At 35.8% G+C, this 27,298-nt stretch overlaps 1 protein-coding gene across 1 annotated transcript in view; it reads right to left on the reverse strand.

The window, feature by feature from the left end:
• The window catches only part of STPG2 (sperm tail PG-rich repeat containing 2), a 282,519-nt gene that overhangs the window by 233,387 nt on the left and 21,834 nt on the right, over positions 1-27,298 (reverse strand). Inside the window, exons 4-5 of the mRNA XM_053597234.1 lie at positions 11,631-11,743; positions 7,784-7,895 (exon numbers count right to left, since the gene is read on the reverse strand). Coding sequence (XP_053453209.1) covers positions 7,784-7,895; positions 11,631-11,743 — 225 coding nt within the window. The remainder of the gene's footprint in view (positions 1-7,783; positions 7,896-11,630; positions 11,744-27,298) is intronic.

Below are 27,298 nucleotides of genomic sequence, written 5' to 3' on the forward strand. Positions count from 1 at the left end.
CTCCCTCTTTCTGTGCCTCTCTTCTTTTTGTCAATATTCCTTATCCCCACCCCCTCTCCTTTCTCTATCTTTCTTTTTTTTTTTTTTTTTCTTATCACTCGGTCCTCCTTTCTATCATCCCTTTTTTGCTCTTCAATCTTCTCACCCTTCTGGTCCTGTAACCCTTAGTCCACAGGCACAAGATCTTAAAGAGCAAGAGGAAGTGAAAAGAAAATTAGGGCAAGGAAACAGATAAAAGAAATCACTCATGAGGAAGAATCAGCAGAAAACTCCAGGCAACATGAAGAACCAGTCCAGAACAACCCCGCCAAGGGACCATGAGGTAGCTACTGCAGAGGATTCCACCTATACAGAAATGTTAGGAATGACAGAAAGGGAATTTAGAATACACATGTTGAAAACAATGAAAGAAATGATGGAAACAATGAAGGAAACTGCTAATAAAGTGGAAAATAACCAAAAGGAAATCCAAAAACAGAATCAAATCAGAGATGAACGATATGAAGAATATAAAAAGGATATAGCAGAGCTGAAGGAAATGAAACAGTCAATCAGGGAACTTAAAGATGCAATGGAAAGTATCAGCAACAGGTTAGACCATGCAGAAGAAAGAATTTCAGAGGTAGAAGACAAAGTTTTTGAGATAACTCAGATAGTAAAAGAGGCAGAAAAGAAGAGAGAGAAAGCAGAACGTTCACTATCAGAATTATGGGACTTTATGAAGCATTCCAACATACGAGTTATAGGAATTCCAGAAGGGGAAGAAGAATGCCCCAGAGGAATGGAAGCCATACTAGAGAATATTATAAAAGAAAATTTCCCAAACATCACCAAAGATTCTGACACACTGCTTTCAGAGGGATATCGGACCCCAGGTCGCCTCAACTCTAACCGAGCTTCTCCAAGACACATTGTGATGAACCTGTCCAAAGTCAAAACAAAAGAAAAGATTCTGCAAGCTGCCAGGAGTAAGCGCCAGTTGACCTACAGGGGCAAATCCATCAGAGTGACCGCAGACTTCTCTAATGAAACTTTCCAAGCAAGAAGACAATGGTCATCTACCTTTAATCTACTTAAACAGAACAATTTTCAGCCCAGAATTCTGTACCCTGCTAAGCTAAGCTTCAAAATTGATGGAGAAATCAAATCATTTATGGATATACAAACATTGAGGAAATTCGCCACAACAAGACCAGCTCTACAGGAAATACTTCAACCTGTTCTGCACACTGACCACCACAATGGATCAGCAGCAAAGTAAGAACTCAGAAATCAAAGGACAGAGCCTAACCTCCACACTGATGCAAGAGATAAAACTAAGCAATGGACTCTCACCAAATAAGACGAATAGAATACTACCACACTTATCAATTATCTCCATAAATGTTAATGGCTTGAATTCCCCACTGAAGAGACATAGATTGGCTGACTCCATTAAAAAACACAAGCCATCCATTTGCTGTCTGCAAGAAACACACCTGGCTTCAAAAGACAAATTAAAGCTCCGAGTCAAGGGATGGAAGACAATTTTTCAGGCAAATGGAATTCAGAAGAAAAGAGGAGTTGCAATCTTATTTTCAGATACATGTGGATTTAAAGCAACTAAAGTCAAAAAAGACAAAGATGGTCACTTTATATTGGTCAAGGGAAAACTACAACAAGAAGACATTTCAATTCTAAATATTTATGCACCCAATTTAAATGCTCCCAGATTCTTGAAGCAGACCTTACTCAGTCTGAGCAATATGATATCTGATAATACCATCATAACAGGGGACTTTAACACACCTCTTACAGAGTTGGACAGATCCTCTAAACAGAAATTAAACAAAGATATAAGAGATTTAAATGAGACCCTAGAACAACTATGCTTGATAGACGCATATAGAACACTCCACCCCAAAGATAAAGAATATACATTCTTCTCATCACCCCATGGAACATTCTCCAAAATTGATCATATCCTGGGAAACAAAACAAATATCAACAGAATCAAAAGAATTGAAATTTTACCTTGTATCTTTTCAGACCATAAGGCACTAAAGGTGGAACTCAACTCTAACAGAAATGCTCGACCCCACCCAAAGGCATGGAAATTAAACAATCTTCTGTTGAATAACAGATGGGTGCAGGAAGAAATAAAACAGGAAATCATTAACTTCCTTGAGCATAACAACAATGAAGACACAAGCTACCAAAACCTGTGGGATACTGCAAAAGCAGTTTTGAGAGGAAAATTCATCGCTTTAGATGCCTACATTCGAAAAACAGAAAGAGAGCACATCAACAGTCTCACAAGAGATCTTATGGAATTGGAAAAAGAAGAACAATCTAAGCCTAAACTCAGTAGAAGAAAAGAAATATCCAAAATCAAATCAGAGATCAATGAAATTGAAAACAAAAGAATCATTCAGAAAATTAATGAAACAAGGAGTTGGTTTTTTGAAAAAATAAATAAAATAGATAAACCATTGGCCAGACTTACTAGAAATAGAAAAGTAAAATCTCTAGTAACCTCAATCAGAAATGATAAAGGGGAAATAACAACTGATCCCACAGAGATACAAGAGATCATCGCTGAATACTACCAGAAACTCTATGCCCAGAAATTTGACAATGTGAAGGAAATGGATCAATATTTGGAATCTCATCCTCTCCCTAGACTTAGCCAGGAAGAAATAGACCTCCTGAACAGACCAATTTCAAGCACTGAGATCAAAGAAACAATAAAAAAGCTTCCAACTAAAAAATGCCCTGGTCCAGATGGCTTCACTCCAGAATTCTATCAAACCTTCAAGGAAGAGCTTATTCCTGTACTGCAGAAATTATTCCAAAAAATTGAGGAAGAAGGAATCTTCCCCAACACATTCTATGAAGCAAACATCACCCTGATACCAAAACCAGGAAAAGACCCAAACAAAAAGGAGAATTTCAGACCAATCTCACTCATGAATATAGATGGAAAAATTCTCAACAAAATCCTAGCCAATAGATTACAGCTTATCATCAAAAAAGTCATTCATCATGATCAAGTAGGCTTCATCCCAGGGATGCAAGGCTGGTTTAACATACGCAAGTCCATAAACGTTATCCACCATATTAACAGAGGCAAAAATAAAGATCACATGATCCTCTCAATAGATGCAGAAAAAGCATTTGATAAAATCCAGCATCCTTTTCTAATTAGAACACTGAAGAGTATAGGCATAGGTGGCACATTTCTAAAACTGATTGAAGCTATCTATGACAAACCCACAGCCAATATTTTACTGAATGGAGTTAAACTGAAAGCTTTTCCTCTTAGAACTGGAACCAGACAAGGTTGTCCTCTGTCACCTTTACTATTCAACATAGTGCTGGAAGTTCTAGCCAATACAATTAGGCAAGACAAGGAAATCAAGGGAATCCAAATGGGAGCAGAGGAGGTCAAACTCTCCCTCTTTGCTGACGACATGATCTTATACTTAGAGAACCCTAAAGACTCAACCACAAGACTCCTAGAAGTCATCAAAAAATACAGTAATGTTTCAGGATATAAAATCAATGTCCACAAGTCAGTAGCCTTTGTATACACCAATAACAGTCAAGATGAGAAGCTAATTAAGGACACAACTCCCTTCACCATAGTTTCAAAGAAAATGAAATACCTAGAAATATACCTAACGAAGGAGGTGAAGGACCTCTATAAAGAAAACTATGAACTCCTCAGAAAGGAAATAGCAGAGGATATTAACAAATGGAAGAACATACCATGCTCATGGATGGGAAAAATCAACATTGTTAAAATGTCTATACTTCCCAAAGCAATCTACCTATTCAATGCCATTCCTATCAAAGTACCTACATCGTACTTTCAAGATTTGGAAAAAATGATTCTGCGTTTTGTATGGAACCAGAAAAAACCCCGTATAGCTAAGGCAGTTCTAACAAAAATAAAGCTGGGGGCATCAGCATACCAGATTTTAGTCTGTACTACAAAGCCATAGTGGTCAAGACAGCATGGTACTGGCACAAAAACAGAGACATAGACACTTGGAATCAAATTGAACACCAAGAAATGAAACTAACATCTTACAACCACCTAATCTTCGATAAACCAAACAAGAACTTACCTTGGGGGAAAAACTCCCTATTCAATAAATGGTGTTGGGAGAACTGGATGTCTTCATGTAAAAGACTGAAACTGGACCCACACCTTTCCCCACTCACAAAAATTGATTCAAGATGGATAAAGGACTTAAATTTAAGGCATGAAACAATAAAAATCCTCAAAGAAAGCATAGGCAAAACACTGGAAGATATTGGCCTGGGGGAAGACTTCATGAAGAGGACTGCCATGGCAATTGCAACAACAACAAAAATAAACAAATGGGACTTCATTAAACTGAAAAGCTTTTGTACAGCTAAGGAGACAATAACCAAAGCAAAGAGACAACCCACACAATGGGAAAGGATATTTGCATATTTTCAATCAGACAAAAGCTTGATAACTAGGATCTATAGAGAACTCAAATTAATCCACATGAAAAAAGCCAACAATCCCTTATATCAATGGGCAAGAGACATGAATAGAACTTTCTCTAAAGACGACAGACGAATGGCTAACAAACACATGAAAAAATGTTCATCATCTCTATATATTAGAGAAATGCAAATCAAAACATCCCTGAGATATCATCTAACCCCAGTGAGAATGGCCCATATCACAAAATCTCAAAACTGCAGATGCTGGCGTGGATGTGGAGAGAAGGGAACACTTTTACACTGCTGGTGGGACTGCAAACTAGTACAACCTTTCTGGAAGGAAGTATGGAGAAACCTCAAAGCACTCAACCTAGACCTCCCATTCGATCCCGCAATCCCATTACTGGGCATCTACCCAGAAGGAAAGAAATCCTTTTATCATAAGGACACTTGTACTAGACTGTTTATTGCAGCTCAATTTACAATCGCCAAAATGTGGCAACAGCCTAAATGCCCACCAACCCAGGAATGGATTAACAAGCTGTGGTATATGTATACCATGGAATACTATTCAGCCATTAAAAAAAATGGAGACTTTACATCCTTCGTATTAACCTGGATGGAAGTGGAAGACATTATTCTTAGTAAAGCATCACATGAATGGAGAAGCATGAATCCTATGTACTCAATTTTGATATGAGGACAATTAATGACAATTAAGGTCATGGGGGGGAAGCAGAAAGAGGGATGGAGGGAGGGGGTGGGGCCTTAGTGTGTGTCACACTTTATGGGGGCAAGACATGATTGCAAGAGGGACTTTACCTAACAATTGTAATCAGTGTAACTGGCTTATTGTACCCTCAATGAATCCCCAACAATAAAAAAAAAAAAAAAAAAGAATAAAAAAGTGATTCTTTTGATTTTATTTCTCTTTTCATAGAGAAAAAACAGTTGCCATAAATCTTCATTTTGAGAAAAACTTTTATTACCTTTATATTAAATATGCAAAGAGAATATCAATACATTCACATAATCTGATTTAATTATAAATATTCTCTGATACCTCAAAATTCTTATTTTATCAGACTTGTTTTCAGAGTTGATTGTTGAAAGAAAAAGAATCATATTATATTCAGTTATAATAGATAAGACTCTGGGTAAACACACTTTTTAAATTATATATTTCAAAACATACATGTAATTGTAGGTAAATTAACATTAAATATGGTCAAATTTAAACTGCATATTGAATCTCACTAGAAAAATATATACCAAGAAGCAACCAAATCTTCAACTCTGTAGACATTTATATGTTCCTCCACCTGCTTGCCCAACACACCAAGATTTCTAGTATTACCTATCATTCATTATCTTTTACAGCTTTTCCATGTGTAGCAAATAAGAATGATGTACAATAAATAATACTGAGATAATATTTTGGCATATAATTTACAATAATTTTAAATGGAAAAGTATATGAGAAGAAAGCAAAACAGTAGTGGTAGAGGCACCTGAAAATAAAAAAGGACTATCAGTATTGAAAATTATTTTCCTAAAAGTAAGCTAAAAATTTAAGATATGAAAATATTACTGTTTATACAAATACAGAAAATCATATTTTATGTTTAATAATGTATGTCCCTATAAAATATAAAATTAAATTGATATTTAAAAAAACAAGGAGTTTTAGTTTCTTCATGTATTTAGTAAATAAATACTAATTGAGCTCTACCATGTTCTAGACACTGTGCTACACACTGAAGGCACAATACTAAATAATACATAGTCCCCATGGTCAGTATATATAACCAAGTGAAGATTTAATAGTAAGGAAAAAATTTTTAAAAATCACAGTGACACTAACATTTAAATAAATAAAACATCCTCTATTGCTATTGATCATAATTCTTCATGTTGTTATATTAGCCGTCCCACAATTCCAAAAACAAATTATATCAGACCATAGTAATCTCAGCAGCAAAGTTAATGCAATGATACAGGCACCTTGATATTAATTTAAAAGTCACCTCATATAAGCTTCTTTCTCCTTTCAAAAATGTAGGATAACACTATGAAAGGTGGCTTTTTAAAATAACACACTATTACAGCAAAAGAAGGGCTCAGTGAAACAAACAAAAAAAAATACATAAAATAACATACTGGTAAGATCTCTAAATATCTAAGAGAATGTTTTCCACACACACACAAAAAAAAAATAAAACTTGACTTAAGAAAAATATAATTTTCCTACCTTAATTTTTGCATATTTTATTGACATTCAAAGAAAAAATATTACCTATAAATAAATTCTACTGATGAAAAAACCTCACTATCAAACCAAAGGCTTTCTTTTCCTAAGTATATGCTAAAATAATTATATCCGCTACATTCTAATGATTCTATCTGCTTTGATATTTATAACTGTTACTCTGTAAAAACAATTACATTACATTATTCTATTATATCTTTTTCTAATATTTCTATAAACAATATTACTTGCAGATAAATATTCAGAAGGTGACCAAGGAAATCAAATGCTAGAGAAAATTCTTATTGAAATAGTTGTTGACTGTTCAATTAAGACTCATTTATCCTTATTCTAATTGTATCCTATAATCTTTAATTATAGGATAAATTTTTAAATTTTCATCCTATAATCTTCAAACTTTAAGTTAAATGAAACAAAATTCAGTTTTTTATTTGTTTATAAGTTCCACATGAATAAACTGAAATGTAGCTCCAAAAAAATGGAACTCTAGGTATCACATTAATAAATATACACTATTCAGAACAATTAAGATGACAATCTTACTATGCAAAATCAGATTACACCCGGAATATTATGCTTAGTTCTAGAGACCATATTTAAAAAGAAAAAAAGAAAGATATTCACAAACTGAGGAAGGTCCCCAGATGACTTTAAAAATAAGGGACCCTCAGTTAAATAAGAACAACTGATGGTACATGGAACTATCCTTACTAGTGAGGATTTAAAGGGAGATTGAAAAGAAATTATAGAAAAAGAGAGAATAATAAGTAAGCAGAAGGCAGGTAAATTTAGGTCAGATTAAGGGCATTTTTAGAAAGACAGTTGTCTACTACTAAAACAAGAAGCCTTAGGAGTCATGTTCTTTATGACAAGAGGTGTTCAAGTAGAGACAGTGACCACCTGACAGATATTAAATACATTTCCTTCTACAATATTCATTGAGTGACAGGTATCAGACACAACAGATTTAAGAATACGCTAACCTTATGAAAACAGGATTCAATGATCTTAAAACTGGAAAATAAATGCAATAGCCACTTTTCAACTCACCTTTTTTTTCTCCTGCAATATTATCACATCATATAATCGTGGGAGGAATGTGCAGTAATTTTGCTGTTCATCTTTCTTGATGTTAATATTTTCATAATGTAATGTCTTTTTCCTTTAGAAAATTCAGATAGAAATTGAGAGTTCTCAATTTTGAATGTATAAATGTTTCTATAAGCAAAGAGAATATTTTTACAGCAGCATTCATTTCCTGGTTTGAAAGTATGGGATAATAAGATCATCTGAGGGTATTATATGGATATATTTAAAATTTTCTAAAATATATTTATTTTGTTAGTTAGTTCTGCTTTTTCCAATTCACCACATTATTATAAACCTATTCTGATAATGATTGCAAAAAGAAAACAGGATCTGGAACTTGCATATTTTTTTTTTTTTTGCAGTTTTTTTGGCTGGGGCTGGGTTTGAACCCACCACCTCTGGCATATGGGGTTGGCACCCCACCCCTTTGAGCCACAGGCGCCACCCTGGAACTTACATCATTAATTGAAATAAAAAGCTACCAATAAAAGTTTCCTGTATGTTCTGTTTACCACTGAAAATCTTTAAAATTTCAACTCCCTTGGTGTTTCAACTATTACTAAAACAAGGGGGAAATAATTCTATGCTATTTATATCATAAAAGAATCAGGAAGAGAACATAAAAAAAGATCTTTGATTACCTCTGAGAAGAAAACAATGTTTAGAAAAAGAAAAAATATTTTTTAAATGAAAAGAAAGTTTATTTTCATTTAATTTTAGGCAACCACAAGAAAGAAACAGAAACTAAATAAGCAATGATTAAAAGCCCAAACTTTGGAATCAGAGAGCCTGATAGGAATCCCAGCATTGCTATCTGCTAATTGTGTGACCTTATACAAATTCACCTAAATTCTCTAAACCTCAAATTTGTCACCTGTAATTGAAAATAGTTATAACCAATTGTAAGGTTTCAGCAGTTAAAATAGGTAATACATGTGAAGTGCTTAGTACCATACATGGCCCATAATAAGTACACAATAACTACTATTATTTAAATAGCCTATACTAACTACACTACCATTTTTTCTATTTCTTAAACAGAACTTCAAAGAAATCTGATATCTAACACGACCAGAAAACTATACGGAACATAATGCAGGTTAAAAAACAGACAATAGAAAAACACTTGAAAAAATTGTTACACAATTGCCTTTATTGTCTTGTTCGTCAATGCTATGATTTAAATGTGCATTTACCATTTTACTATTCTAGCTCACTTCACTGATTTTTATTCATATAAAATTGAACAAATGAACTTGTTTTCAAAACTTCAAAGATTTATTTATAAATAACAAATTTATATTTGAGATATCAAAAGTATCACATATCATTTAGGACTGTATCTTTTTCAAATAAAAAAAAAAAGTCCCATAAGTTTATCTTTCCATTAAGGGTAACCAAGTATCTTTACTTTTGTACTAAATCAAGTCTCCCAGAATAATTGTGATTCAATAAACAAAATAAGAATCCAAAAAAAGAAAAAACAAAATAGCAGAAAATGTCTGAAGGAACCAGGAGGAACCAAGACAACTCCAAATAAAAGATACAGTGTATATAGCCAAACCAAAGAGCAAATTATGGAAATGGTGAAATAACTGAAGTAATGAGGAATGCAATCAGTATTAATACATTCCTGCAAGCAAAAGTTAAGATACAAATGGAAGAGGAAAAACAGTAACAAAGATCAAAGTGAAGCATTAAAAAATAGAAGAATGGGAGCAGGACAAGCTTTGGGAAGTAAAAAAGGACTGGTAGGAAAAACTATCATGCAAAATTGGAACTAACATTAATTAGAGAGAGTTCTGTTTATGTATGGGGTACTCAGTCAAATGTTTAGTAGCAAGGGTAGAAAACAATCATCATAGAACATACCTTTAAAAAGATAAATTTTGTTTTATATCATTTAAACCTCAATAAAATTGATATGAGAGAGAAAGGGGAGGAGGCAGAAAGTGAGGAAGGATGTAAGGGAGAGAGGGAGGGGGAGAGAGAGAGAAACAGGCAAACCAGCAAATCTGGTATAAGAAAAGGATAGGAGAAAAGGATAGGACTAAAATACTGAACAACAAAAGCATATGTCAGAAAGGGGATGATCAGAATTAAAGCATTCTATAGACCTTGTCCTGTCTAGAAGATTGATAATAGTATTAGGCTAAATATGCATGTTAAAGTTCTAGCATGAACTACTAAAAGAATAAAAATTTACAGAGATGTATCATTTCATATTAAAAGAATGAAAAAATGAAAAAAGCAATAGACTAGAATATAAAGTTCCCAAAACAAAGACCATGTTTCATTTTTTTATTCTCTGTGAATAAGTTAGGTACTGGCACACAGCAAGAATACAAACAATGTCCATTCCAGGAATGAAAGCAGCACAATAGTCCAAGCAAGAGCCAGAGATACAAGTATTCACTGCTAGTATACAGATAGGTCTGAATCTGTCTAACAAATTAATTGAGTATATAATCACTATGAGACTTGCTGGGAGAAAACCAATGCTCTGAGAGAGAAGCAGGCAGATAAGCTGTATTGCTTGTTGTTGTTGTTGTTGTTGAGACAGAGTCCCACCCTATGCCCTGAGCAGAGTGTAATGGCATTATAGCTCACTGCAACCTCAGACCCGGGCTGTGGGCATCCCACTGCCTCAGCCTCCAGAAGCTGCTGGGAATATAGGTGCTTGCCACGGCACCCGGCTGGATTTTTCCATTTTTTTAGTAGTTGGGGTCTCATTCTTGCTTAAGCAAGTCTCCAACTCCTGGGCTCAAGCAATTCTCCCTCAGTCTCCCACAGTGCTGGGATTATAGGCATGAGCCACTGCACCCAGCTTTGCTGTACTCTTTTTTTAAAAAAGATGAATTGTGGATGGTGCCTGGAGCTCAGTGGGTAGGGCACCAGCCACATATACCCAGGCTTGTGGGTTCAACCCGGCCAGGCCAGCTAAAACAATGACAACTGCAACAACAACAACAACAACAACAAATAGCTAGGTGTTGTGGCCGGCGCCTGTAGACTCAGCTACTTGGAAGACTGAGGCAAGAGAATCACTTAAGTCCCAGAGTTCAAGGTTGCTGTGAGCTGTGATGCTACAGCACTCTACCCAGGGCGACAGCTTGAGACTCTGTCTCAAAAAAAAAAAAAAAAAAAACAGAATTGCGTGAAGGAATGGTAGAATCTATGTACGACATAGCATTTGTTATTCAACTTTGCCTTCTATGGATTCATGTTAAAACCTTACTGTAGGTACAGGAGAAAATACAGAAGGGAGTTATTTTACCAGTAATATATTTACTAGTTAAACTTTATTAATATTCTTTCCAAACTAATATTATAGCTCTGATTCCCACTGACTGAGAATGCATTCTAAATCCATCATGTAGTCAGAAGAATGACAGGAGATGACAGCCAGGGATAAAGCGGTGAACTCTGGATCACTTTCTTTTCTATTTTATCTGATCTTTTCTCTCCTTAATAATGAAGGATTGTATATTGTAATGCTTTGTTACTTTTAAGCCACATGATCTTGAATGTGTTGTTTATACTCTCTGACACTTGGATTTTTCTCTGATAAAATAGGTATAACCACAGTAACTAGACAGGGATTTGTGAAGATTAAATGAAATGATACAGGTAAAGTAGGTGTCACAGGATATGGCTGATAAAAAAGCAATAGCTCTCATATAGGTTACTCCTACATATAATACTTCTTAGAGTTTTTCATACAAATTTTTCCTTTTGGCCTAATCTGAATTACTAGAATACTTTATAGCTAAGAACTATAATAAAGGTATACTTTTTTTTAACTTACTGAATGATATCATACTGTCCAGGACCAGGACCTGACTTTTTAGGTAACTCCCTTCTTCCTGAAGAGTTGCCAAAATGTATACCTTTGTATTTCAAAGTTGCATTAGAAACACCCTAGAAAAAAAAAAGTAAAGATGAGACTAAAACATGAAACAATGTTTACCTTTGCATAAGTCAGTGAAGACTCAGGCTACAAAAGAAATGTACATAAATCAGTAGCTTTCATATATGCCAACAACAGTCAAGCTGAGAATCAAATAAAAGATGTAAATCCATTCTCAGTAGCAGCAAAGAAAATAAAATACCTATGAATGAACTTAACAAAGGAGGTGAAACCTAGGGAGAACTATGAAATGCTGAGGAAAGAAGTTGCAAAGGATAGAAACAGATAGAAAAATATACCATGCTCATCCATCGGCAGAATCCACATTGCTAAAATGGCTATATTACCCGAAGTAATTTACAGATTCAATGCAACTCCCATTAAAATACCATTTTCTTGCAGATCTGGAAAAAATAGTTCTACACTTTGTATGGAACTAGAAAAGACCCTGAATAGCCAAGACAGCCTTATGTAAATAAGAACAAAACTAGCAGCATCACGTTACTTGACTTCAAGATATACTACAAGGCTATAGTAACAAAAGCAGCATGGTACTGGCACAAAGACAGAGACATAGGCCTATGGATCAGGATCAAGAACCAAGAGATTAAACCATTCTCATATTTCTACCTAATTTTTTTGACAAAACAGATAAAAACATACACTGGGGAAAAATCCATGTGCAATAAATGGTACTGGGAAAACTAGACAGACACATGTAAAAGACTGAAACAGAATCTGCACCTCTCACCACTCACAAAAATTAACTCATGATGGATAAAAGACTAAGCCAGGAAACTATAGGAATCCTAGAAAAGATGTTAGAAAAACTCTTAAAGATACCAGCCTAGACAAAGAATTCATGAAGAAGAGCCCAAAAGCAATTATAGCAACAACAAAAATAAATACATGGGTCCTGATCAAATTTAAAAGTTTCTGTACAGCCAAGGACACAATCAAAAGAGTAAATAGATGGGTGGTGCCTGTCTCTCAGTGGGTAGGGTGCCAGCCCCATATACCAAGGGTGGCAGGTTCAAACAAACAAAAAAAAAAAAAATAGCCAGGCATTGTGGCAGGTGCCTAAGGTCCCAGCTACTGGGGAGGCTGAGGCAAGAGAATTGCCTAAGCCTGGCAGTTGGAGGTTACTGTGAGCTGAGTGACACCACTGGCACTTTAACAAGGGCGATAAAGTTTCTACAAAAAAAAAAAAGAGTAAATAGAAAACCCATAGAATGGGAGAAAATATTTGCATGCTATATATCTGATAAAGGATTGATAACCAGAATCTACAGAGAACTCAAGAAAATCAGCAAGAAACAACCAAACAACCCCATTAAAAGGTGGACAAAAGACATGAATGAAAACTTTTCAAGTGAAGATACAGTAATGACCAACAACTCATGAAAAAATGCTCAATATCTCTAATCATTAGGGAAATGCAAACCAAAACCACAAATGAGATATAACCTAACTCTAACAAGTTAGGTTTAAAAAGTCATATTAAAAGATTCCAAAACAACAGATGCTGGTGTAAATGCAGAGACACTACTGGTGGGACTGCAAACAAGCGCAACCTCTATAGAAAATTGTATGGCGGGCGGCGCCTGTGGCTCAGTGAGTAGGGAGCCAGCCCCATATACTGAGGGTGGTGGAGTCAAACCCAGCCCTGGGCCAAACTGCAACAATAAAAAAAAAAAAAAAAAAAGCTGAGCTTTGTAGCAGATGCCTATAGTCCCAGCTACTCAGGAGGATGAGGCAAGAGAATCAGCTAAGCCCAAGAGCTGGAAGTTGCCGTGAGCTGTGATACCACTGCACTCTACCAACGGTGATAAAGTGAGACTCTGTCTCTAAAAAAAGAAAAAAGAAAGAAAGAAAATTGTATGGAGATGCCTCAGAAAACTAAAAGTAGATCTCCTATTTGACCTAGCAATCCCATTGCTAGGCATATCCCCAAAGGAAAAAAGGTATAAAAAGGACACTGGCACTCAAATGTTTATAGCAGCCCAATTCATAACCACAAAGACGTGGAAACAACCGAAGTGCCCACCAATGTACAAATGGATTAATAAATTATGGTATATGCATACCATACAGTACTATTCAGCCATTAAAAAAAAATGGCAGTCTAGTATCTTTTGTGACAACATGGATAGAACTGGAAACCATCTTCTAAGTGAAACATCATAAGAATAGAGAAACAAACACATGTCCTCAATACCAAATTGGAACTAATCTATCAATACTTAAGTGCACATACAGAAATAAATCTCAGTAAAAATCAAGCTGGGGGTAGGGGGAGGATGGGATGGGTAAATTCCCATCTATTTGATTCAATCTTTACAAAAACAAAGTATGTAAACAAAACATGTATACCTCTCTAATATTCTGAAATTAATTAAACAAAGAAAACGATAATGGGAATAAGTTATAAAACAATGTTTACCCCTACATAAGTCTAAACTTTAAGCATCGATAGCCTCAGTCATGGGGGTTCCACTAGTAAATGCTAAGGTGTTTTTTGACAGATCCCAAGTTAAGTTGTCACCGTTGTACCCTATCCCAATCCTGAGACAGCCAGGATTCCCAAAGAAGTGCCGCTAATATTAGCATATTCCCCACCAATATCAACAGCTTTGTTCTTGGCAGTACACTCACTATCTACAACCTTAAGGGACAATGAAAATTAGCTCCTTATCATTTAAAAAAAGGAAGAGGGGATAGTATTATTTAGGGCATGGTAAAAACTTAGTAACAATTATCTTAAACAGATTGAAAAGTGCAATATTACCAACAGCCATGAGATAACTTCTAATTACCTGGTATTGAAAAAATATTCATGAAATATTTTCAAATACTAACAAATAGTTAACAATAAATAAAGCACTATTCTAGCTCATTTTGTTGTCAACACTTAAGGACAGGATAAGTCCTTTAATGACAAATTATTTGTGACCTGAGAAATCAACAATCATTTTTCCTTTATAGCCATTATAATAAATTTAAAAATTAAGCATGAACCATAAAATGCTTAAAGACCTGATTTCATCAGAAACTAAAATAATAAAGTATAACACAATAACAGTCACATCCTATACAGGAATTCTGTTCTCGTGACCTAACACATTCTTAATTGAGCAATAATCAAAAAAAAATTTTTTTAACTGATGGTGGAAGGTAAACTCTAGTTTACTTACTTTCAATTAGTATTTATTTAAATATAGTTTTAAAATAAGTTTGGATTATCAAAATTATATGTATATATAGTTACATAGTTTTATATGTATAAATACAACTCCTATGACATAAATGTATAGTTTAACTGTATAAAACAGTGTGTCAGTTGTTCTAGGTGGCTATTACTATTCTAGACCAATGAAACCAACCTTCCTCAATGACCATTATAAATAATATTAATGTAATAAATAGCAATATTAGTGATAAAACACATAATTTTGGTTCAAAATGGTGAATCAAACCCATATCCACCCACCCACAACCTTCAAAAAAGTACACAAAATGACACAAGTTATAAACACTATAAACTAAAAGGTACCACTCACATGTCAGAAGCTTTAATGAACTTTTTTTTTTTTTTTTGTAGAGACAGAATCTCACTTTATGATTTAATGAACTTCTTAAAGATACAACACAGCAGTGACTAGAATCAGAAAATGACCTCACTACATGTAAAGAGAGCCTCAGCCTCTAACATTCCCAGAAAGACAGAAACTGGAAATAAGGATGAACTCTGAGTAGTGAGTAGAGCAATTCTCAAAGCCACTAGTACCTTTTGAGAGTTGCACCAGTACCATTACATGAAGTGAGGAGAAGAATGCTAACTCCCACTTTATTCTCAGCATGGGTTGTTGAAAATAGGTTGGAAGCACTGTCTCTGGCCCGGAACGACTTTCTAGTTAGAGAGGCACCACTCCAGAAAGCTTTGGGATGGCCACAACGAAATCCAAAAAGAAGCTGGTATAGTACTAAAGTTCCCTACTATAAGAAAACTTTACTTCCTTGAACTTACCATTAACAACTAGCCCTCAGATATCATAAAATATAAGCACAATGAAAACTAAACTTTCCCTTCTACAACTACCTGTCCTGAAAGAATTAAATAAGGACTATCATGGTAAATTGACTGGGTGAAGGAATGCCCAGATAGCTAGAAACCATTATTTCTGGGTATGTATGTGAGGGTGTTTCCAGAAGAGAATGGCATTTGAATCAAAGTTCTGAGTAAGGAAGATCAGCTTCACTCAGTCACAGTGGGTACCATCCAATTGGTTGAGGACTCGGATAGAACAAAAAGGCAGAGGAAAGGCAAATTAATTCTCTTCTGTATCTGGGACACCCATCTTTTCCTGCCCTTGGACATAAGAACATAACTCCAGGTTCTCCAGCCTTTGGATTCTGGGACTTGCACCATCTGACTCCCAGGATCTCAGCCTTCATCCCTAGACTAAGAAGCAAGGGTGGAGAACCTGCATTCTTAATTACATCATCAGCTATCCTGGTTTTCAGGTCTTCAGGCTTGGACTGAGCTATGAGAACCAGCTCCCTTAGTTCTCCAGCTAAAAGATAATAAGGGGCCACCTCACTCTCCATAATCATGTGAGCCAATTTCCACAATAAATTGTCCTTTCATACATTTCATACATTATGCACTGCATAATGACATTTCATTCAACAATGGACCACATGTACAACACTGATCCCATAGGATTATAACAGGACATACAGAGAACGCCAAAAAAAATGTATATACTTTTTAAGAAAGGAAAAACTGGGATTAAATTTGTAATACCCAAGCCATGTTTGACTTCTACAATTATTAGAGGTGCTCAACATGACTTGTATTGATCTTTCATCTTTTGTCATCAGTATACATTGAGTATTACAATTTTAATGCAGTTTTTCCTTTCTTAAAATGTGTATACATTTTTGGACACCCTCTGTATTAATATTTCTTAGATCCTTTCTATTATTGCATATCTTTATCTGTATAATCTTTTACCATTCAGTACAATACATGCTGTATAATCTTTTACCCATTCAGTATAGTACATGCTGCCCAGGTGGTAGCCCAAATCATCTAGATTTGTGTAAGCACACTTTATAATGTTCACACAATGACAAAATCACCGAACAATGCATTTCTCAGAACATATCCCCTTCATTAAGTTATGCATCAGCTGTGTATATATTGGTTCTCTTTCCCTGCAGAACACTAATATAGGGACTAACACAATCTCTGACCTAACTTCAATGTTTGATGAAGTGAAATGAGACCTATATTGATTCTTTTTTAACTGATGCAATCTCATAGAAAACCTTAATGACAGGTTTTACAAACATTTATCCTGCTTAGATTTTAGTAAAATCTCTTGCTTATTCCTTTCTTGGGGTGATGAAGAAATTGGGAGCTGACAGTATAGAAACAGGAATTTACTAGCTATGTTCAGGTAGGATTCAGACATGTTTTGGAATGTCTGGGGAAACTAATGGAGCAAACCAACCAAAAGGCAAATGTAAAAACTAATCTTATGGGAAGTAGCTAATCATGATGACCATTATCCAGTAAAAAAAAAAAATCTTAGTGTCAAAAGAATGTCAATGCTAATACTAAGTATTTTCTGTTGCTGAATTTGCCTCCTAACATAGACATATGTCAAGATATAAATCTCAGATAGATTTATGCCATATCCTGTGAAATGCAAAGAAAAAATCTATGGTAAAAATCTAAAAGAATTGTTTCATGAAAACACTATTAAAAATCAGTACTTTGGGACCCTACTTTTGGACTCTTCCAATAGTGCTTTACACAAAGAGAAAAGGACATTATCTTTCTCCCTCCATTTCACCCCAGCTAATCATGCAGCTTGAGTTGAGAATAAGAACATTGGTGGCAATATCCAACAGAGCATACCATCTGCCAAAGGACTAAAGTGCCTGGTAGAGTAGCAGCTGTACTCAGTGGAAATAGACTTGTTCAGGACCATAATTGAAACAGCCCTGAGAACTACAAACACCTGGGAAGAATAACTTTCCAAAAAGCTGGACTGGAGGTCCTCTATTTTGGTAAGTAGCAACAAAAAGAAATTGATATTTGATTTAGAAGAGCCCAGAGCCCAGGCAACCATTAGAAATCTCTTGTTCAGAGGAGATTTCACAAAGTGTGTGGTTGAAATTATGACACTAACACATTTGCTAATGGTAACATGCTGAGAACTACCTGTATGTTGTCTAGAAAGCAGACCATTAGTGCTTGAATAATGTACTTCGGGACTTCTAATTCTTCACAAATTCTATTTCCATATTTAATTATGGAGGGACAGAGGGGTAGTTGCATAGCCTTGTCTTCATTTAATTGTCCGTGAGAGTGGCAGTTAGTAATTCTTCTTCAAGTTGCATTCACTTAAAATAATGCAGATCCATGCTGAGTTTGCTTCAATTAAGTCATATTTTATTTGCTAATGACTTTCCAAATTGACAGTGCCCTTGAAGTTGGTATTGTCAACTTCTTGATATAAAAGAAAGTGTGATTTAGAGTTAAGAGTGTTATCAATTTATTCTTTATTTTCTGTCTGTATTTTAAAAGCCTTTTAAATTAAATTTCTGATGGAACATTCATCTTAGATTAATGAGTTAAGTAGTTGCCAATTCACATGGCCTAAATGAAATAAACTCTAATTTTGAGTGTGTATATGCATACATCATCTTTCCTTCTACTAGATTACCTTTAGAATTGTAAAATAATTGAATCGTAAAATCTCAATAATATGAATTCAGTTGAAAAAAGTTTCTTGGACATAATTCTGCTCTCTGAACTACTGTTAAAAGAATTAATATATAACTTTAACATGATTTTTTAGCTGATAAAAATGTGAGGTAAGAGATGACATCAAAATGCTTTCTTTTCTTTTGTTACTGACTAATAACCTTTTATTTCAGTCTGAAGAAAATCATTTAGTATTTCTTTTAGGGAGTGTGCTAGCAACAAATTCTGTCAGTTCCCATTTGTCTCAAACATCTTATTTTCTCCTTTGTTTTCAAGGAATAGTATTGCTGATTACATAATTCTTAATTAGAAGTCTTTCTTTTCAGAAATTTGAGTATGTCACTCCACTGCCTTCTGGCCCACCATGGTTTCTGATCATCTGTTAATCTTTTTGAGAATTCCTTGCATATGGTACGTCACTTTTCTCAGGCTGCTCTCAAGATTCTCTCTTTTTTTTTTTTTCTGGCATTCAACAATTATGAAATATCTTAATGTGCATCTCTTTTCATTTATCCTACTTGAAGTTTGTTGAGCTTCTTTGGGCACATTAATGTTTTCCATCAAATTTGAGATGTTTTTAGCCCTTATTTTTTCAAATATTCTCTCTACCCTTTTCTTTTTCTCCTTTCCTTCTGGGATTCCTATTATGCATATGTTGGTATGTTTGATGGTGTCCCACAGATCTCTGACCTCTGTTTATTTTTCTTCAGCTTATTTTCTTTTTGTTCATCAAACTGCACAATATCAATTGACATGTATTCAAGTTCAATGATTCTTTCTTCTGCCAGTTAAAATCTCCTGCTGGCTTCTTCTAGTAAATTTTTAATTTCTATTATTATATTTTTAAATTCCATAATTTCTAGTTGGGTTTTGCCCTATAATCTCTGTTTATTCATTGATATTCTCTATTAAGTGAAATAATTCTTACACTTTCCTTTAGTTATTTAGATATAGCTTTCTTTATTTCTTAGAGCATATTTAAAACAGCTGACTGAAAGATTTTTGTCTAGTTTAAGTCCAACACCTTGGCTTCCTCAAGAACAGCTTCTTTTCTGCGTATACAGGTCATATTTGTTATATTCTTTGCATGTCTCAAAATTTTTGTTTAAACTGGATATTCTGCATAATGAGACAACTCAGAAAATCAAAATTCCTTCCCTAAAGTTTGTTTGTTTGTTTAGTAATTTTCCTAGGCTAATTTGCTGAACTCTTCATTCTTTGTCATGTGTGTACAATGAAGTCTCAGACTGATTAACTGGGTGGTCAGGTAATGATTTGACAAATATTGCCTTCTTGAACCAATAAGTTTCCAACCATTGCAAAAGTGCTCCATGCATGTGTTGGGGCACACCTTCAATACTCGAGCAATCAGTTTACAAGTGTGTCTTAGCCTTCACTTTCTGTTTATGTAAAGCTTCAAAACCACCTAGAGGCAAGAGCTTATATATTCTTAAGTCTGTCTTTTGCAGTGATGGGCTACCAATTCTGAAACTACCTTCAACGTATTATGGATTAAGCAAATAAGTACATAATTGAGGATATTGGAAGGTAGGTTTCTCACTGTGGAAAAGGGGAGCTCAAATGTAGAAAGGGAAAGACTAGAAAAAAACCTGAGGTGTTGGACTGAAACTGGAGATATAGATATAAATTCAAAGATTTTAATAGGCAGATATATAAGAAATAAGTATGGATTTCTAACTCTGTGCATTGACATGACCTAGAAGCAATGACACCTCGGTAGCAATGTACATACCTAGCAGAAAGATCTCCTTTTGAAATACAATTTCCTACTATAAAAGTAGAGCTCTTTAAAGAAATGGCTTTTCAGTTTAATGAAGTCCCATTTGTTTATTTTTGTTGTTGTTGCAATTGCCATGGCAGTCTTCTTCATGAAGTCTTTCCCCAGGCCAATATCTTCCAGTGTTTTTCCTATGCTTTCTTGGAGGATTTTTATTGTTTCATGCCTTAAATTTAAGTCCTTTATCCATCTTGAATCAATTTTTGTGAGTGGGGAAAGGTGTGGGTCCAGTTTCAGTCTTTTACATGTAGACATCCAGTTATCCCAACACCATTTATTGAATCAGGAGTCTTTCCCCCAAGGTATGTTCTTGTTTGGTTTATCGAAGATTAGGTGGTTGTAAGATGTTAGTTTCATTTTCTGTACAGCTAAGGAGACAATAACCAAAGCAAAGAGACAACCTACACAATGGGAAAGGATATTTGCATATTTTCAATCAGACAAAAGCTTGATAACTAGGATCTATAGAGAACTCAAATTAATCCACATGAAAAAAGCCAACAATCCCATATATCAATGGGCAAGAGACATGAATAGAACTTTCTCTAAAGACGACAGACGAATGGCTAACAAACACATGAAAAAATGTTCATCATCTCTATATATTAGAGAAATGCAAATCAAAACAACCCTGAGATATCATCTAACCCCAGTGAGAATGGCCCACATCACAAAATCTTAAAACTGCAGATGCTGGCGTGGATGTGGAGAGAAGGGAACACTTTTACACTGCTGGTGGGACTGCAAACTAGTACAACCTTTCTGGAAGGAAGTATGGAGAAACCTCAAAGCACTCAAGCTAGACCTCCCATTTGATCCTGCAATCCCATTACTGGGCATCTACCCAGAAGGAAAAAAATCCTTTTATCAAAAGGACACTTGTACTAGACTGTTTATTGCAGCTCAATTTACAATCGCCAGAATGTGGAAACAGCCTAAATGCCCACCAACCCAGGAATGGATTAACAAGCTGTGGTATATGTATACCATGGAATACTATTCAGCCATTAAAAAAAATGGAGACTTTACATCCTTGGTATTAACCTGGATGGACGTGGAAGACATTATTCTTAGTAAAGCATCACAAGAATGGAGAAGCATGAATCCTATGTACTCAATTTTGATATGAGGACAATTAATGACAATTAAGGTTATGGGGGGGAAGCAGAAAGAGGGACGGAGCGAGGCGGGTGGGGCCTTGGTGTGTGTCACACTTTATGGGGGCAAGACATTATTGCAAGAGGGACTTTACCCAACAATTGCAATCAGTGTAACCTGGCTTATTGTACCCTCAATGAATCCCCAACAATAAAAAAAAAATAAAGAAATGGCTGATTTAAAAACTGGGGCAGGGAAAAGAAAAAGATGAACCTAGAGTTTCTTTTTACACCAGAAAATGATGCTTAAAGAATGATAGGAACATGTCAAAAGAACAAAATAAATGGCATGAGGGGCTCCCAAGAGTCAAATCTAGGAACAATGAAATAATTCCTATTTTTGAGTAAAATACATATATGGAAAAGAAAACAGACAAAAGTCTTTATAGTAAAGGGCCAAGAAATACTTAAAAACACAGAAAATCCCCATTTGATAAACATCACAGTAATATTGATTTAAGTATCATCAATAGATGTTAGCAGGTGAAAGTTCGATGAGGAAGAGGATATCTATTTAGTCTTAAAGTAATTCTCCAGAGATATTTAATTTATAGGAGATAAAACTAGAGGATACCACCTCTAGTTAACATCATTAATTATGAGATAAATAGACATCTTGTTCTTCGTCATGTCGTGCCTTAAGAACCAATCTCTTCTGTAGTATGCCTGCCAAAACATATAACATTAATTTATTCATAAGAAAACATAAACAAGCCCATAACTGAGGCATATTCTATAAAATAAATAACCTGTACTGTTCAAAAAATGAAATTTTCAAAGATGATGAAAGACTGAATAACCGTTCAAAACTAAAAGAATCTAAAAAGACTAATAAATGCATAATTTAATATCACATTAGACTCTGAACCAAAAAATGTTTTTCTACAAAGGATATAACTCAGATAAATAGCAATATTGTTAAAAGATCTGTAGACCAGGTAATAATATTGAATAAATGAAATGTCCTGATTTTAATAATTTCATTGTGGTTATAAAACAAAATATCTTGTTCTTAGGACACACACATTAAATTATTTAGGGGAAAAGAGGCATTATTTCCAAAATACATTCTCAAGTCATTTAATGAGATAGTAATATAAACATATAAGGAGCAAAACATAAGAAAGCAAATGTGATAACATGTTAACAACTGTAGGATCTGGGTAAAGGATACATAAGGATTACTATTATTATTGCAACTTTTTTCCATAAGTCTGGAACTATTTCAAATTTTCTTTCTTAGCCTGCTTCCCTTTTCCTTCATAAAAGCTATCATTTTTTAGAAGTATTTTTGTTTTGTTTTGTTTGGAGTTTTTTATTTTTTGAGAAGAGGTCTTGGCTGTGTCACCCATGACAGGGTACAGTGATGCAACAGCTCACTGCAACCTCAAAGTCCTGGGCTCAAGTGATCCTTTTACCATAGCCCCCCAAGTAATGAGACTATAGGTGTGTACCACCATGTGCAGCTAATTTCTTTTATATTTTTTGTAGTGATAGGGTTTCCTCTTGCTCTGGATGGTCTTGAACTCCTGGCCTCAAACAATCTTATAATCCTCCCAAAGTGCAAGGATTATAGGTATGAGCCACTACACCCAGACTTTGAAAAATTTTTAAATCATCTTTTAAAAGAGAAACTTATCTTACTAGGAACAATGAATGAATTTGATCTAATATATCTGTGTGGTTAACAGGTGTGGTAGCTCATGTTTGTAATCCCAGCACTCTGGGAAGATGAAGCAGGAAAATCGCTTGAAGCCAGGAGTTCAAGACCACCCTGGGCAACATAGCAAGGATCCATCTTCTCAAATAAGAAAAATTATCCAAGGATAGTGGTGTATGCCTGTAGTCTTAGCTACTTAGAAGGCTGAGGCAGGAGGATCACTTGACCCAGAAGCTTGAGGTTACAGTGAACTATGATCACTGGTTAAATATGAAAATATAAAGTGAAAAAGCAAACAACACACATATTGTATAATATTTACTTAAATTTTTAAATCATAAAAGTATGTATCATTAGTGTTTGAATATGTAGTAAATGTTTAATGTTTATTTTGACAAAAGGAGATGGATAAAGAAAAGAGAATGGGGTAAAATCTATCATAACATACATACATTATCTTTTAAACTATAGCTAATTCAAGTGTGAAAATTTTTTGATATGTGTAATATCCAGATGATGGATACATGGATATCCATTACTATTTTTGCACTATCTATATGTTTGATACATTATATAAACTACAATTAAAATATTTTAGGAAAAAGATATTAACAATTAAAAAGATTTAAAACCTTCAAAACTTCCAAGTATACCTGCTGTCACAAACCAAATGCTTTTAGAGGCTAAGCCCAAAGATGGAGATAAATACAAACTAATAAGTGTAGAATGTTGGAAATAATGGCCAAGCCAAACACTAAGAATGTCTTTTGAACAGACACTTCTCTGATGAGACAGGCAAGGACTACAAACACATGAAAAAATGCTCATCATCCTTAATCATCAGAGAAATGCAAATCAAAACCACTTTGAGGTATCATCTAACTCCAGTAAGATTAGCCCACATCACAAAATCCCAAAACTACAGACATTGGCATGGATGCAGAGAGAAGGGAACACTTCTACACTGCTGATGGGAATGCAAGCCCAAGTCATAATAGCCAAGACATGGAAACAGCCCAAGTGCCCATCAACCCATGAATGGATTAACAAATTGTGGTATATGTACACCATGGAATACTATATAGCCATAAAAAAGATGGAGACTTCACATCTTTTGTTCACCTGGATAGAGCTGGAACATATTCTTCTTAGTAAAGTATCTCAAGAATGGAAAGAAAATTATCCAATGTACTAAATACTACTATGAAATCAATATATAATCACCTACACATTCATATGAATGGTAAAACATAACTATAGTCCAGAAACTAGAAGAGAAATGGGGGAGGTGGGACGAGGGAGGATATTTGGGGGACCTCACCTAACATGCATGATGCAATGGTACATTTCAAAACTATTAAGAAATGAGTATAATTGTGATGAATGTGTTACTTAGTTCAATGTAAGAATTTCACATTGTATATCAAAGCAGTACACTGAACCCCATAAATACATCAATGTACAAAGTTATGATTTAATAAATAATAATAATCATAAATAGCCAGGTGTTGTGGCAGGTGCCTGTAGTCCCAGCTACTTGGGAGGCTGAGGCAAGAGAATCACTTAAGCCCCAGAGTCTGAGGTTGCTGTGAGCTGTGATGCCATGGCACTATACTGAGGGCAACATAATGAGACTCTGTCTCAAAAAAAAAAGAATATGGTATTCCTTTCCATTTGTTTAATTCTTCTTTTGATAATTTCATACAGAGCTTATAAATTTTTTAAGTTTATTCCTAACGGTTGGTACCTTTTTTTATTGCCATCATAAATGGAATCTTTTTATTAATACACATGTTTTCTAAGTGATGGTTGTTTACATATATAAGGGTATTGCTTTCTGTATGTTAGTTGTACATCCAGATTACTTACTGAATTCTCTTACAGTGCTAGTAGTTTGGCTATTGATTACATATTTCAGGTTTCCCAGGTATATGCTCTACTTCTGTAAATAATTATAATCTTACTTTCTTTTCAAATTTTATCCCTATAACTCTTTCTCTAATCTAATTTCATTGACATATACCTGTAAAACAATGTTACATAAGAGTAATAATAGTAGACTTTCTTGTAATGCTCCTGAATTTAATGCAAATGTTTTTAGTTTTTCGCATTAAAGATGATTCTGGCTCTAAAAAAAAACAAAAAGAATACCTTTTCTTTGCCTGAGGTGTCTCTTCATCCTTTCCTTAATTCTATGCTTAATTTTTGCCATTTTCCTCACTAAGTTTACCTCTTTCAGGTCTCATAAAAGTACAAAAATACGAGGCGGAGGCAAGATGGCTGACTGGAGCCAGCTTTCCATAGAGGTTCCCATCCAGAAGGAGAGTTAAAGGACAGAAGTTTAGTAAGTAACCTGATGGATTAGAGCTGAGCCAAGAGAGAAGGTTGAAGAACGCACATCAACCCTGCTGAGGTGAGCTGCGACCCCAAGGATAAAAACAAAAGGTACAAAATCTATCACCAATCAGATGGGAGTCCCCTGCCCATGAGAACAGCTCACAGTACTCCATACAGAGAAGTGAGCAGAGTTCAAAAGTCCTCCCATTTTATCACATGGGAGAGACCTTCTAAAACCTGAACCTCCTTCCCCTACTAGGATGCCATGGAGCTCTCCTGCCAGGCTTAAAACTGTATAAAACTTATATATTCTCTACCTGTAATTCTGAACTCCCAGCATTCCCCTCCACTCTCACTCCAAGGTCTGGAAGCCTGTCCCCCAGGAGTCCAGATTCTTGGGTATTTTCTCAAGAGGTGTGGACAGGGCATGGACTGCTACTGCTCAGTGCTGATTCTGTGGCATGGGAGAAAGGAGAAGATGGTCAGCTGAGAGGGAACCATAGAGGAGTGGCGGTGCCCCTAGACACAGAGCAGCAACCACAGTAGCAACAATAGGGCTCACACACCTGTATATTTTGGAGTCACACCCCCTGTCTCTCTGGGCAACCAGAGGAGGCCAGACATCTTCTCTAGTGGCAGCCATTGGCAGAACAGATCCAGGATGGAAACAGATCCTGTGAGTAAAGGGTTTGACTGAGGCGGTACTGGCCTGGGCAGAGCATGGGGACTAGAATACACAACCGTGCAAAGACCGCAGACTCTAAGGACAGGGCTGACCCAGAGGGCCACTTTACTGAGCCTAAGATGCACCTGGCCCTCAGGGGATCATAGCTGAGACAAAGGCTGGCAGGCAGAGGCTGGAATACACAGCTAACCATGCCATCCCAACAGAAACTGTAGCGGAGACTGGGCAACAGCACAGACCGGGCCTCTGTCACAGGTTCTGTGAACTCAAACAGCGTCTGTTCTGTAAGGGAATATAGCTGAAACAGAAACAAATACTGTGAAGTTGTTCTGTTCTGTCAGTAACATCAATCAGGGTCAGGGCTGGAACTGAGTGAACTGTGCCAGCCTCCATTAAGCACCCGAGGTTGTCAGGCCTCACCTCCCCCTGCTGAATAGTGGCAGAGAGCAGCAGCCTGGCTGAGGAGACACAGATCTCCCTGTGATTCAGGCAGGTGCAAACCTCTGGAGTATCTGCTCACTGGAGGGAACTGGGTCACAGCCCTGTGGGGTTATCAGTGATTGGGTGTGACAGAGGTGCAAGGTAGGGAAGGAGGCATCAACCTTCCCAGACTAATCTATTTGCTGGGTGGGTCCTCCTGACCTCACAGAGCACCAGAACGAGTCATATTTGAGTTGCCAGCAGACCACTGCAATCTAGTTGCCAGAGACCTTTAGAACTCTCCCACCTGAGACAGGTGCTGACTGAGAGAATTGATTTGGACCTCTTGGATTGGGCCAGTAGCCCAAGGACTATCCAAGTGGTACCCTGGGTGTGTGGTTGTGGGAAGGTTTGATTTTCCTTTTCCAATTGTTGCCTGTGGGGGGGCGAGGTGACTTAATTGCTGGTATTTCTCCACAGCTGAGACCTCAACCCAGAGTAACTGATTCACTAGGGTAGGACAGAGACCAGCTAAAAACAAAACAGAGCCACTTAGCTCCACCACACCAAGCAGGTCCCCAGTTTCTCAGGCCGTAGCACTGTATAGGTCCATGGCAAAGCTCCAGGTGAAAAGGTACATAAAAACAGTCCGAGGTTTGGGCAAAGGGCTGGTTAATCTACTCCTGTAGCCCCCAACTCAACTTCTATTTATCCGCTCATCTAGTCAA

This window comes from Nycticebus coucang, chromosome 1 (assembly GCF_027406575.1).
Source record: "Nycticebus coucang isolate mNycCou1 chromosome 1, mNycCou1.pri, whole genome shotgun sequence".
NCBI lineage: Eukaryota > Metazoa > Chordata > Mammalia > Primates > Lorisidae > Nycticebus > Nycticebus coucang.